Source organism: Anguilla rostrata, chromosome 7 (genome assembly GCF_018555375.3).
Source record: "Anguilla rostrata isolate EN2019 chromosome 7, ASM1855537v3, whole genome shotgun sequence".
Lineage (NCBI taxonomy): Eukaryota > Metazoa > Chordata > Actinopteri > Anguilliformes > Anguillidae > Anguilla > Anguilla rostrata.
The window spans coordinates 54,119,795-54,134,650 of record NC_057939.1 but is presented as its reverse complement, the minus strand read 5'-3'; the positions used below and the strand labels follow the sequence as shown (position 1 = coordinate 54,134,650).

Below are 14,856 nucleotides of genomic sequence, written 5' to 3'. Positions count from 1 at the left end.
GGGAATTGTTCCCTTATCACCTCATCATCATCATCATCATCATTAGCTTCACTGAGTAGTTAAAGTAGTGCAGGTGACTTCATTATATTAATTAAGCAGAATCTAGTTTCTCTCTCTCTGAGCCATGTCAGTTCTTATTACGAATTAGGCTGGGCTATCTGTTTTTTTTTTTTTTTCTTCCCCCACAACCTTAAAATGTCACATCTAGGACTGTTTCATATGATAATTCCTACATTTAGAACAGAAATTAATAGGTGACATGCAAATTAGTCTTTCTGTACGTGCTTGCAGCATTCACTTTTTATTTTTCATATTACGCCTTTACTTTAATTAAATATTTGCTCTTTACTTTACCCAGTGCACTGCAAGGCACTGCTTTTGACAAATTAAATATCTCATATCTCCTCTGCACCACATCCTGCCGCTCCAACAAAGAAAAAAAAAATCATAAATGATAATAATTAATGGAAAAGATACCGAATCTATTTTTTAAAAAAAAGGAGACTGAAAACCTTCAATTAGGTACATCCGTCAGCTGTGAGATTATTGAGTGTGGGGATAATGCGTGTCATGAAACGAGTGTGGCGTTTAAGAAACATATGAAATATGTTCGTGTATCCTTTCCTTATCTTGTCTTGGAAGGAAATGTGGAGGGGGAGGGGGGGGGGCGGTTAGTGCATCTGGTTGTCATGGAGACCAGTTGAGTCTAGACTCTCCCAGCATTGCTCGGAGAGAGAGAGGCCTGTACGAAGAGCATTTTAGTCATCGGACTGTAATTAGATTAATGATCCCTGAAAACCATCGGCCCCCTTCCAGAAAGCGGAGGGTAATTCTGCCCCACATGGCTTCATTTGGCAGTTTTGTGTCCGTCCTCCCACACCCCCCCCCCCCATCAAGCCCCCCTCCCCCCGGTTCTCACCTCCCTCCCTTTGCATTCATTTGCCATCTTTGTCCCTATTTTTTGATTTCAAAAAAAAAAAAACGCAGGTGAAAACCGCTAAATAAAGGTGTGCATCCGATGGGTGAGAGACAGAACCTTAGTCAGCCGGTATAACACCAGTCCTGACCTCATTGCAGTCTAGAACACATCACCCACCACACGACTCTCTGTTTTATCAAGTGCCATCCTCCACTGTAAGTTCTCAGTTATCCTCTGCTGAACTTTAGTTTGGAGAGAGGAAATACTGCTTAATTATTCCTACAACTGAAATGGAGCACTATTAGAAATGCACACTCCCCCCCCCCCCCCCCACACACACTCCCACACCCCCACCCTCCCCCACCAACGCAAGGCTGAGAAGAGCTATAGAAAGGTAATTAGGAGATGGAGCAGTCTGGGGCCTTTTTTTCCAAAAACACCATCATTTTCTAAGAAAATGGTTTTCTTAAAGGTCAGAGCCGTTGACTGGATTAATTTCTCATGAGTTCATGACCTTTTCAACTGGAAAGTCGTCGAGTCAAAGGAGCCTCCCTAAATGTAGATGCTCAACAATCATGAATGAATGCAGAAAGTCGCTCTACGGCACAGTGTATGATACTACGATTTTTCTTGTTGCCTGACAGTGAGCTAAATTAAATGAAAGGCCTCATAACATAACATAAAATAGTATAACATAACATAACATAACATAATGACGAGGACAGGCCATTAGCCAACAATGGAGCCATTCGTCTAATACTGCTCTGATACATGTAGCCTTCGCATTACATTACATTCTTTTGGCAGACAGTATCCAATAATAAGTGTCAAAATACAATAATCGTATAAGCGTATCAACATTTTTAAAATACAGAATTCTACCTCTGCTGCTTCAGTAGTGGTAATACATAGTTCTTGAAACCAGATCCTTATGTCCTCCAAAGAGGACAAAAAAAACCAAACAAAAAAATAAAGCATTTCCGGGTCTTTTGAGGATCGATAATGAAAAAGCTGAGCCACAGAAGGTCCCCGGTTCATAAAAGGTTTTTTTATTTTTTGTTTTTTTTATTATTCTCCCCAGGAAGAATAATGGCCCAAACCCACCCTGCAAAAAAAAAGAGCATCACAGCATCAGAAGTGCATTTTCCGTCTTGTGTTTGTGTTTTCACTCTGAAGAGCACTTAGTGCAATCCTTTGGTTTATACTGCACTTTTGCTGTATTTTTTTCTTCTTCTCATTCTTATTCTTCTTTTCTTTTCTTTTCTTTTTCCTCGTCCTCTAGGATATTTTAGCTGTGTGTTGTTTTCTTGACAGCAGCAAGAGGACAGAAAGCTTGGAATAATATATATATATATATATATATATATATATATATATCAAATAAATACACGAGGAAATGATAAACTGAGGTGAACCAGGAACGCTCAATTAGGCTGCTGTACCGCTGACTTGTGTGAAGGAAATCACGGCGTTCTCCTCAAGTAACCTCGCCGTCTCCGCTGCTCAGCAGAAACCGATTGATTTTCATCCGCCAGAAAAAAAGTCCTCATCAGGGACCGACATTACACCGCCCCTCCCCGTCTCATTTCTTTGTGGCGTATTTACGTTTTTTTAAATTTTATTTTTCATTTATTTTTATTTTTTTTAACCTCATTTACGATGGTAGCGAGATTAAAGAATAGCGCTACATTTGAAAAAAAAACAGCATAGTAAAAATGTTTTAAAAAATAAAATAAAATGGCCTATCAATTTGAAAAAATAGGCCTAATAACACCAATATAAAAGTACTGCTTACAAATACATATATCTACATTTTTTTTATTTCAGATTTTTTCCTTGTCCTTTTTTTGTGTATTTATATTAGAATGTGTTTTCCTCATCAGCGGACAAACACGCTGGAATCGTAATTCGCCCAGAAGTGGTTCGGTTCGGCAAGCGGCAGCTGGTGTTCCCCTCTGCCCCGTGCCTGCACCCCTAGCCGGTGTCCTAATCACTTCGTTTGTCTTTCTCCACGGGACGCTCCGGTCCTCAGGCCTACCATTTCACGCAGCAGAAGAGAAATGTACTTGTGTCGGTTGAAACCCCCGACATCATCTTCAGTAAAGAAGTAAATGATAAGTTAACGCTATATTGTGCAACTTTTTTTTTGGTTTGTTTTGTTTGTTTTTGCACCAGTTTGTATTCTGACCTACATATGAAATGTTGGTCATGCACCTACAGATACATTTTACCAAAACAGAACTCAGTTTTAGGTAAATAAATACAGCAGAGAAAGAGAATATTATAGAATAACTTTATTTTTCCCAGGGGGAAACTAGTTGGGGAAACTTGTTTTTTTTTTGTTACGCATCAGTTAGCCACAACAAAGCCTTTGTTGTCACTTTACTAGGTACAACATGTACATTCTAATTTGGAGACTGGCCCCTTTTAGTTTTTTCTAACTCCAACTCAAATATACCCATGCATGCAAGCACACACACACACACACACACACACACACTCACACACTTTTATCATCACACTTATAATCAAGTATAGCTGTCGTTTTTCTACCAGAGGCATCTGCATTTCGATACCGCTGCTATCCGTCATTCCTCATGTCCACTGACCCGCAGCAAGATGCTTCCTGGGCGAGATAAGGGCAGTGATGATGAACACTGGCTTCCTGGATAACACGCTGTCTTTGTTGAGAACGACAGCAGAAACTTCAGCAGGAGAATCAAAGTACCATTTACCATTTACTTTTTCTGCAATCGCAAGGTCAAAGACACGGGCATTTGCTAATTTACTGTTTCTCAAACTTGATGTAAACAGCCAGTTTGCAAGTTTCAGCCAGTTTCAAGTTTCAAGTTTATTTGTCATATGTGCCACAGGACAATTTTTTAATTGGACTGATGGGAGATGGAGGCCAGAACTTGTAGAAGACATTTGAAAACCTTTCTTTACCTTTTTGATTTACCTTATTGCTTTCTGGAAAACGAATGCAGCATTTAATGCTCTGCCTTTTGAATAGACCCCTAGGGGAGCAGATTTTTTCTATTCAACATGTTTTTAATGTATATTTCATATAAAGATCAGTATTTGGTCAACAGCTGCAGTGGGGAAATTATAAGACCAGAATTCTAATAGGAAATATTTATGAGAATCAGTAGAATAAATTCTAGTGTAGATAGTTTGGTGAAATCAAATTATTTAAGAGGTCAATCTAAAGAACAAAATGGCACAGACAGTGCCCCTAGGACCAAATTTGTGAAATTCTACAAATGTTAATTATTAATATGGAAATCAATATTTTATTCCAAGTATTCTGGAGTCACTGTATAATGCATTATCTGAAATATAACCTTGATTGAAGACAAAGGTGCAACATGTTTTTTCTTTTTTTTCTTCTTTTTTTAAGGCCCATGTTTGATGGTTTCTAAAATGCTATTTGTTAATAAAAATTCCGAGCAGTACTCCCCAAAGGCTAGAGGGTCTTCCAGTCTTTGCGTTTGTGGTGAAATTCCTACAAAAATAATAAATCTTGAACTCACAGCATCCCGTTATTGCACTGACAAAACTCTTCGAAAATATACAGAACTGCAACCGCGTCAGTTGTTGGCCGGGAGCAAATGTTATGCCTCTGTGGGTAATTAAATAATCAAGTGTAGCTATTTCACCGAAAGGTCTTTTGGATTTCTTCTTTGACTTTGTGTGGAGTTTGGGACCTGTGACATTGAATTTAACAGAATTTAATTTGAACCGCACAAGGTACCGAATCTGTTATTTGCTCAGTGGCGTGAGATTTATTTTCTTTTGTTTTCTGATAATGAAAATGATTTTGGAGTAACGTGAGTAGACTTAAGATTGGGTACGCTGTGATGGGGTGGGTTTACAGTACTGCAGCTTCCTCCAGCAACTTGCCAGGTGCCTATAGGCTAGCTGTGTGTGTGTCTGTGTATGTGTCTGTGTCTGTGTATGCGTGTGTTTGTGTGTGTGTGTGTGTGTGTGTGTGTGTGTAGGTGTAGGTGTGTGTGTGTGTGTGTGTGTGTGTGAGTGAGTAAGTGACCCCAGTTAATTAATTTATGATACACCAATATTAGACCCTGACAGACACCTTACCCACCTGCCATTCTCATTCAGCTACATGATACTGGATGAATAATGATAAGGCCATTCGGGATGAGAGGTCATGGACTGAAGGCTCATTGGTTGCGGTATTTTGTGTGAAGAATGGATGACAGGCTCTTGAGCTGTTGCCTTGTTGATCGAGGTTTTATGGCCGTCGGGCGTGGGTTTCCAAAAATTGACACAGTCAATGATGCAAAAAACATCCGTCCAGGCGAATTTACTGAGACCTTACGAACGCCAGTGTTGACTGAGAAGGTGCTCTTGGGGAAATGTTGTGTGGCGTTGCTGGTCCCATATTGGCTGCTCGCGAGGTCAGCGATGGCTGGCTGATTATGTGTCCGCGTTGGCATCTGATGGACAGTGGCACCCACTCTTTCCAAAATTATCCCACGTTGGATCAATCAAGGTGAAGTTTTCGGGGTCAATCGAATCATATTAATGACCCGTAACAAATCAAACAAGTCTGGAGCTGCTTATGCACTGCTTTATGACAAATCTGACTGCAGGAAGTCCTCCAGAGAAAGACTTCTTTGAAGTGTTAATAGTTCCACTCTACATTTTCCACTGGCTGAAAACCCACGCATCCCTTCATAAATCTGTATGCATTCATAATGGAAATGCCTAATGAACTTTAATAAACTTTAACATGAACAGCTTTGACACTGATAGTAATTTGTGCTTCAATTTAGAATTAAGTAACACAGGTGAATCATTTTAATTAATATGAGGTACCCAGCTGCAAATTACAGAATAGATGAAAGCAGAAGTCATACTGACCTTGGATCTGTATGGTGTTTAATGTTGTATTTCATGGGTTTTTCCCCCCTTATACCTAAGCAGGAGTCTTTTGCAGTTGTTTATATTTGGACACGGCGAGGCCTTTGTGGACTCATGGAAAATTTGCTAATCCGTAGCACATTTTCTAATCAGTGAGATACTTAGGACACTGATTGTTCTTAAATCGCTTATGCGAATGGACCCCGTGGAGCTGAGCCGTGGAGAAATTACACCAGCGATTCTGTCCACGGGCATTAAGGGATTAAAACAGAAAATATGCAGTATATTGCAATACACACATGCTTATCTAAACAAAAGCAACAACAACAAAAACAAAAAGATTTAAAACTGCTATTTTTCATTCCTCTTACTGGCAAACGCTGGAGTGTAGGACAGTGATCAAACACCACTGATTACCATGAGATTGCTATTTTGGATGATGAGTAGAGTAGATGGCAACAACAAAAAAAAAAGATTGGATTGAGTGGGCATGGAAAGGATGGGGCATTTTTGTGTCTGGGTGTGGATCAGAGCCAACATGGACTGTAGTAGCATATTAATGGTTGTTAAAATCCAATAAAAAGGTGAAACTACCAAAAATGTCATTATGGGCAGTACCAGAGCGCTTCTATGGGATTTGGTAGCGTATTAGCTATAATATTAAAGTGAAGCACTATGATACAGGCCTCAAGAGATGAATTAATCAAAGGAGATGTGGCAAGTGAACCTTTATCACATGTTAAACTCATTAACTTATTATCAGCCCTTTTTCCCAATGTGACAAACGCTCAAGCTCTGTGAAATTCCAAAATTGCTTTGAATGAATGAATGACTTTATTTTATGCAGTAGTTTTTTTGCAACTCAGGGTGCCTTACATAAAAAAATAATCATAAAAAAAACAACAGAGAGAATACAGAAATACATAAAATAGAAGGAAAATATAGAAATGTGCAATCAAAAGGCAATACATAATGAGAAAAACGTAAATTTGGTGTAATTTTAATTGTTCTCAAAAGCAAGCTGCCTCTGTCACCTAATCAGCTGTTAGCAAAAGTCAATTGGTCCGCCCATCTTTATTGACCTTTTATATTGTTTTCGATTACTCCTCCACCTCCTGTTGTTCCGTTCAGATAAAGTTTTACACGCTAGAAATTATGCTCCAGATAGCCGTTTCATTTATGTCCGTATTAAAAGGAAAGTAATTGCGTAGTGATAAAAATTAACTTTGTCCTGTCTGTAAGTACATCCGACTGTATACCCAACGATGATAGGGCCAGTGAAGTTCAGTTCATCTCCGCTTTTAAAACTCCTCTGTTCATCACCGCTCTTATTTACATAAATAAATGGTGTTGTTGTAAGTTTAAATTATATTTTGTCACGTTCTGCCAATGAATGCAGTGTTCTGGAGTGGTGCCGTGGACCGACATGAACACAGACACACACACACACCCACCCCACAGGTTCTTCTACTGCATGCATAGAAGACTATGTCTAGCTCTAATTCCGACCTGTTACTATATGTAGTGTTACTTTATCTGTCTACAGAATGTACACTAAATGTTCAGCGTGGTGGAGACTTATTTATTTTTACATTTTAGATACAGGTGGATCATCAGAACACAAATAAATGGAGAGATGTGAATCTGTGAAGTGAACAGATTGATGTTGGAGCATGGGGCTGGGTGGGTGGGGGTTTTGGGGGGGGCGGCGCGGAGGTGGTCCAGCTGTTTAGAAGAGAGAGAGTGCGCCGATATTGCCTTCCCCTAGAGCCTGGCTTTAAGTCGAAGCGCTCCATTATTTTGACAATTATGAATACATATTTGGGCGCTGAGCTGGGGAACCCCTCGCAGTTAAATGGGAATTGGGGAATGGGGGATGTCAACGCTGATGCTATGAAAACGACACAGTGAGCCATAAATCCTGTCAGCGTAGGCGACAGAGTGCATAAATCTCGACGGGGGAGCTCAGCGGTCGTCTGGAGTCTCTGCGCAGTTGCATGCACAGCTATTTCCCAGCATTACTCTGGTTCAGTGCTCTCCTGGTTCCCTGTTTGAGCGGTATCATGAATGAAATAAATAAATAAATAAAAATTGAGAATAGGCCTAATATGAAATGTTATCATTGCAAAAGGGATTTCAATGTATGTCTAGCCTATTATTGAGTTATAAAGAGAGAGAGAGGGAGAGAGAGAGAAAAGGGGTAAAGGAAAGACACAGACAAGTAGAGATAGGAAAGGGTTGAGAGAGATATAGAGAGGGTTAGAGATGGGGAGAGAGTCAACACATACAACTCCACGTTATTTTCAAACAGCCAGGTGGAGGTCTGACCCACGCGGTTGTGAAGCTTTGTGAATATAATTTTAACGATCTGTTTGTGACGGAGCGACTCTGAGAGCTGTAAAGGCCGACTCTGATTTCACAGCGAAACGGTTCACAAAATTGGCGCAAAGATTTTCTCTTCGCCGCGGTGTTTGGCTCAATTTCCTAAGTTGGAGTGCTTTAAGAGCATTCCGAGTCGCCCAGAATGTTGAACAGGGACGACGGCATTTTATAGACTTTAAACATAAAGAAACGTCGCGTTTTCTTCCCCACTGAAGCATCCTGGTTTCATAGTCAGAATTGGAAAAAGGGATTATTGAGCATTACTGAGCAAGGTTGGAGTGTATCAAAGATATGCTTTTTAAAGGGGATTCTGTGTTCACTCCTTGACCCCCCCCATGAGGTCAAGACCCCTACATCCCTCCAAAAACTTCCAAGGGGCACTGTATAAAAATCACATCACCCCGTGGAAGGTCCAAGGACACGAATGCCATGGGACTTCAGCCACCCATTGAACCAGAAACGTTCAGCGCGCGGGCTGCTTGCTCTAACGTGCCCTGACAAAAAAAGGGGACGGCGTTTGACGTATGCTACATTTGCTGGAAAGAGTGCGCCTGCGGGCTGTTGGGTTTCCTGGAGTCTCAGGCCATGTGACCCAGTTCATTGTCCTCCTCGGTTGGAGCTCGACTCGAAGCATTTACTGGCGTACAGCTTTGCCACCGGGGGCTTCGTGGAGGGCAGGTTGACGCTAAAAATAGCACAGCGCCAATGAGTGTCTCTTTCTGTGGCGAGCCAATGGCCACGGGCATGGCGTGACTTCTCAGCGTGCTGTGGCGTGAGTCCAGTTGGGCTAATTGAAAGTCTTTTGAATGACGGCACGGGCCGTACTGCTCAATGCCGCGGCGTGCTGCTCATCGGTCCACTTGGCTTAATCGCCGTGGAGTCCAATGGAGTCATTTGAGCATGCTAACAATTTGCGCGGTTTGGTTCTGCCGTGCCGTCGGCCAAGCGATCATCGTCGTTTGACTGGAAGTATTGCACCCTTTGAAGAGCGGGTTTTTTTTGGAATGTTTTTTTTTTGTTGTTGAACATTCTATGTGAGTGTTCTAGAACTCTGTCGCTTTCAGTCACCGGCAGTGATTGTTACATTAGCATTAGAATGTTCCGTTAAGAAAATTCTAATCGCATGATGTATTTGTGATCTTACAACTTAAAAAAAAAACACCTGCATAAAATAGTCGAACAAATGGCAGGGCAGCTTCAGAAAAACATAGAAGAGGAAGAAGGAGGAGGAGAAGAAGAAAAAGGTTTGTTTTTCTTTGTTTTTATTGCTGGAATGAAGTGAATATTTTCTGCGGGGAGCAATGAAGCCCAGAGTGAAATAAAATCAGAGGCTCCCACCGTTCATTCATGACCAGGGCTCTCTGGGGGGATAGGTCAGGGCTGTTTTATTCAGCCAATCGGAAGGAAGGCTCCCCTGCGGTGGCTGTTGCAAGGAAGTTTGATTATGAAATGGGGGCCATTTCCAGAGGGTGGAGATTATATTGTTCCTTTGCAGAAATAACAGCCCTCTCCAGGTGCTAAGCAGGATGCCTGCCCATCCCCACGAGTGCCCCCCTCCCCACACATCCAGGGTTTATTCAGAGATACAGCAAAATGAGCGGGACTGCGGATCTGTCTGCAAACTGGATAGCCGAAATAGGCCTCTCACCTTGCCATCAACCCGTTAATGATCTCTGACTGAAAGCCTCAGAGCGGGATGAAGTGCTTCTGATTGCGGGGTGCGGAGTCGCGCTGCTTTTTCCGATCTCCAGGGTAATCGCGGATCGCGCTCTGTCATCACCGCGGCTGGCACGGGGGCCCGTTAATTGTAGGAAGGTGTTGATTCGCTCCTCTCTCGGTGTGACATCATCGTTTAAGGAGGCGTTCTCACCTGCGAGGGGAAGGTGAGCTGTTTGTGGAGGTTTTGCTCACACCAGCGCATCTAGGTCAGAGGCCTGTTCGGAGAAATTGTTCAGTATTCAGCCAACATTTGTCCTCAACTTTGACTTACGGTTAAACATAGTTTTAGGCAAGTTTAGGGATTGCTGAACTTGCCAACCTGTGTGGGAAAACATAAGTAAATAAAAGTCAGTTTAGATAACACATGGTTGAGGCTTGCAAGTAGCTCAGTATGAAACTACAATTTTATCTGTACAGTGCGTGGACTTTTGAAGTGTCCCTTTTGGGGCTTCATGTTTGAGGTGACCACAGACAGTCCTCTACTCTCATTGGTCCCATGTTCCCGAGCCAAGAAATGGGGCATTTTGATTGGACGGTACCCTTTTTTTTGTGTATTAAATTTTTTTTATTTTTTATTAATTGCACTTTTTTTAAACAGACTCTTTGTTAATTGACATGCTTACTCCCTGCCAGCACCAGCTCAGAGCCTCCATCGGATCAGCCAGGCTACTCTCCTTCCTTCCTCCTCGTTTTCATTCTTCCGCAGGATCAACACACGTGGAATGGGGGCGGTGGGTGGCCTATCCATCAAGGCTATTATAGCTGTCACCAATAAGAGTAGAGTGGCCCCACACACAAAAGTAATTGAATTGCAAAGATTAAATTTTCCTCACCTGGGAAGAGAGGCCTGTCGTTCTGAAAGAGCGTTTGAGTATATTTTGGCTGGTGCTTGTTATCTCTGTTGGGCGGAATTTTTACACCACCTGTGATTTCTTCTGGAACATTGAAAGACGTATGCAAGCGTGTGGGAAAATATTTAGTGGTGCTTTGAGAAGAGAAAAAAATCATGATGCAAGAGAGTAACAATACCTGGCACTGCCCTAAAAAAAACACTACATTTTAAAACATAATTATATAAATAGTTATTGGAGACAATTATGCGGCCATTTATTTAAAAATTAGTACATTAGTGCATTCGTGTACTGTGGAGTAATAGGCCTGTCTACGTATGGGTGCTGACTGCAGGAGGGCGGTCGTGTTCTTACCTTTGAAGCTGTGCTGTTCATTGCTGCAGCTGCCATCTTTATCAGTTGTATGAATCTGAAAACATAACATTTATATGTCCCCCGTTTTCATTACGCATTTTGCTAAGCCAGTGAAATTACGACAAGACTGGTGCCATAATGCATTCCCGAGGCTAGAAGTACAACCGCACGTGACAAATGATGATTTATTTATTTATTTATTTATTTATTTATTTATTTATTTATTTATTTGTTCATTCATTCATTCATTCATTTGCATTACATTCATATCCAGGCCATAGTACAGTGCTTACACACATGAGCAATAAACAAATATAAAACTCCACATGCTTTGTGCAGCGGCTGTCACTAATAAATCCTATGTCCATTTGCGCAACGGTACAGTATATACATTAGGTGCGTACATGCTTACACTAGCAATTTTGAGGATGTTGTGACAGAATAACTCCTGAGGTGAACAGGCATACATTAAGTAAGGTGCTTCGGGTAAGAGTCCATCGGGTGAGTTAATTATACAGCGCAGTGGTTTTTGCATCAATAAACTCAACTCATGCAATCGAGCAATGGACCCCAAGCATGCTGGATCTTTAAAGCTAACTTGACAGATTCCTAAAAACACAGCCAATTATGTTCCACTGATGATGGAGGGAACACATTTTGGCTCTACCATCACTCACCGTACATGAAGAAAATACATTTTACAACAATTTTCACATTCTTATCCAATAATATTTTAAAGGTCAGACATCTTGTAAATTATTTAGTTTCCTGGTTTCTTTTTTAATTAATTTTGTTCAACGCTGTTTTTTTTTAAAAAAATACAGATTAACCTGGAGCAATAATCTATTTCCAATCTATTATTTATGCCTAAAGATGTCCACTTTTTATGCATCAGTTTTGCCCTTTCTGGTCCAGCAGTAAATCAGTGGTTTAAAACTGTGCAGTAGTTAATGTTCAAAGAAAAGATGATTGAGGTAACAGTCTGCAGTGAAGCTCGCTGTCAGAGAGGGCCTCATCTGGAATCCGCTCCCGCATCGAGCATCGGACAGCGCCTGTCAGAGGCTAACGAAGTGAGGTGTCACTCACAAACGGCCACGCCTCCCCTTCCTCACCTTAATGAAAGATGCATGTTTATGGATTTTATTCCCCCCCCCCCCCGTTCCTCTCTCTCTCTCTCTCTGCTCTCTAGGTGGCCAACCTGGCGTGCTCCATCTCCAACAACGAGGAGGGCGTGAAGCTGGTGCGCATGGCTGCCACGCAGATCGACAGCATGTGCCCGCAGGTGAGGGCTGTCTCTCAATGCCAAGGGCTTTTAATGTGGCGGGCGGGGCCGAGAGGGCATGTCAAGAAAACACAGGCAACAGAATGCATACTGAGCATCAGAGGAAATGCAGCCCTATTCACAGAAATGGTATATATAGTAAATTCAATATGTAAACGCTGCATGATTTTTAAAAATGTAGTTACTGTATAGAATAAAAACCAAGAGCTTAGATTTATACTGTTATTAGGTTTTTGTCGAAAATAATATTGTAACATAAGAATGCTGCCGAGCACAATTCAAGCATATTAAATTTTAAAATGGTGAGAAATTTAGAAAGAAAGAGAGAAACTTTGGGCTTAATATTTAAAAACCGTATGACCTGCCAAGGCCAGCCAGGTGAGTTGGTTGGTAATCGTGTTGTTCTGAGTTGAGGGATCGGAGCTGGGCTGCTTTCAAAGAGGATCTGGCACTCGCTTCTGGAACGGAGGACAAGGAGAGGGAATTATTCTGTTTTTCATTCTGCCCTCTCTAGTCTCTGAACTGGTTCATACACACAGAACAGCGGTTACAGAAACAGAACTATCCATGGCCGTAGTTCTGTGGCATTTACATTTGCTTTTTGCCATTTAACAGATGTTCTATCCAGAGAAACCTACAGTTTTTTTAAAAAACATATAATCTTTTTATATATCCCTTCATCCCTTGCACAAGAGTGCAATGGCAGCAGCCTAACTGGCAATAAACCCACGCCCTGTTGAGTTATTCCACGCTTCAGTCGGCAGGGATAGCCGTGTTTGTTGCTCAAGCGTACCCCTGTTGGCTGTCTGGGTGCCTGTGCCTGTCACACGCATATGCTTGGGTCTCCTCCGCCCCTACTCTGTGTGTTGGCTGTGGCGTGAAAAGAAAAGAAGAATTGCGAGTTGTAAGAATTGCGGTAGAGGGGGCCATACATGTCCCCTCTACCAAACTGGGAGCAGGGGGCATATATGGCCATTCTTGTACATAGTTTTGTTCCAAATTTCGGTGGGGTTAGAGATGCCAATTTTATTTTAATGGTTCCCTGTTTGCATCTTGCACCAACATCCCAGTGCTATGAAATGTCCAAATTCACAAATTAAAGGAATTTGTGAATTTGGACAGTTTTTAGAACAGGCTCTGGCGCGGAATGCTGCTGGCTGTAGTTTTAGCGTCACCCGAATGTGGCAGATTCTCCTTCAGCACTGTGACTGAATTCATCTTTTTCCACTTTCCAGGTAATTAATGCCGCCCTCACCCTGGCAGCTCGTCCTCAGAGCAAGGTTGCCCAGGACAACATGGACGTGTTCAAGGACCAATGGGAGAAGCAGGTGCGTGTGCTCACAGAGGCCGTTGATGACATCACCTCCGTGGATGACTTCCTGTCCGTTTCAGGTACTTTTTATTCTTGAATATCTCTGCCATTTTGTTTTATTCCCTTTGATATATTGTATAGATTTGTGTTTTAACCAAATGGGATGGCTCTGTGTTTCATATTATTCATGTATTGATTTATATTTTATGGGTTGCATTGTGAAGGATATTTAGTAATTGTATTCTGCATTGATCTGTTAGCAGCCCTGAATCAGAGATTGCGGTAATGGGTTCTTTTGGAGATATATGTTAATGATCTGATAGTGATGAAATTGCTTTTGGTTGCAATTTCTCAGGCCATTTGGAAGTGAACTCGGCGCGATTGTAAAATGTTTGAACACGAAGGCATTAAAGTTCACCTGGAAATGAACCTCCTATAAAGGAAACTTCTCAGGCTGCTATTTTTCAGTACTGTTCCAGTGATGTTTTATTAACTGTGAGAGCGCCCACACACACAATGGCACAGGCAGTTCCCACACGGCCAGATTTTGGCTCCTGTTCCTGTGTTCCTGTTATTGTGTGTCTTCAAAAGAGGCTCTCTCATTAATAACCACCTCATTTGCCTGAAACTGGGCAAAGTCTGTGTGGTGTCTTCATCATCTTCATCAGCATCATCATCATCATCTTCTTCCATCAGATTACATTGTCTGTGTTACACGCTCGCATACCGCAGATATCTTTCTATATTGCACATGGCTGACAGAAACATGGATTTGAGCTTCTTATGTTGTACACTGTAAACCCTGTCACTGACAAAAAAAAAAAAAAAAATGATGATAATAATAATAAAAATGGCAAATAGCATTCCACTCCATTAATGCACCTTTCATGAACCCGGTTTTGTTTGCATCTCCTGTTTTAAATGGGCCTGTGGCATTAAGTCCTGCCTCTGCTGTTTTATTAAGCGTGTGATTCGAGTGTGTGATGTCAGAGCTGGTGCTCCAGAGGAAGGACGAGGGCGTGAGATAATGGGTGCTTTATTGTCGGAAGGCAGCGATTTAATGTGTTTTTCCCCTCTGATGTTTTGAAACTTGTGTCATTTAGGCCGTGAACCTCTCCCTCTGATCATATCACAGTCGCCTTTATGGCTT

The 14,856-nt window shown here is 41.7% G+C and overlaps 1 protein-coding gene across 6 annotated transcripts in view; it reads left to right on the top strand.

The window, feature by feature from the left end:
* The window catches only part of LOC135260066 (catenin alpha-2-like), a 313,250-nt gene that overhangs the window by 275,696 nt on the left and 22,698 nt on the right, over positions 1-14,856 (top strand). For all 6 annotated transcript variants that reach the window (XM_064345209.1, XM_064345208.1, XM_064345207.1 and 3 more), the window contains 2 exons: positions 12,302-12,394; positions 13,630-13,786. In XM_064345209.1, the coding sequence (XP_064201279.1) occupies positions 12,302-12,394; positions 13,630-13,786 (250 nt within the window). The remainder of the gene's footprint in view (positions 1-12,301; positions 12,395-13,629; positions 13,787-14,856) is intronic.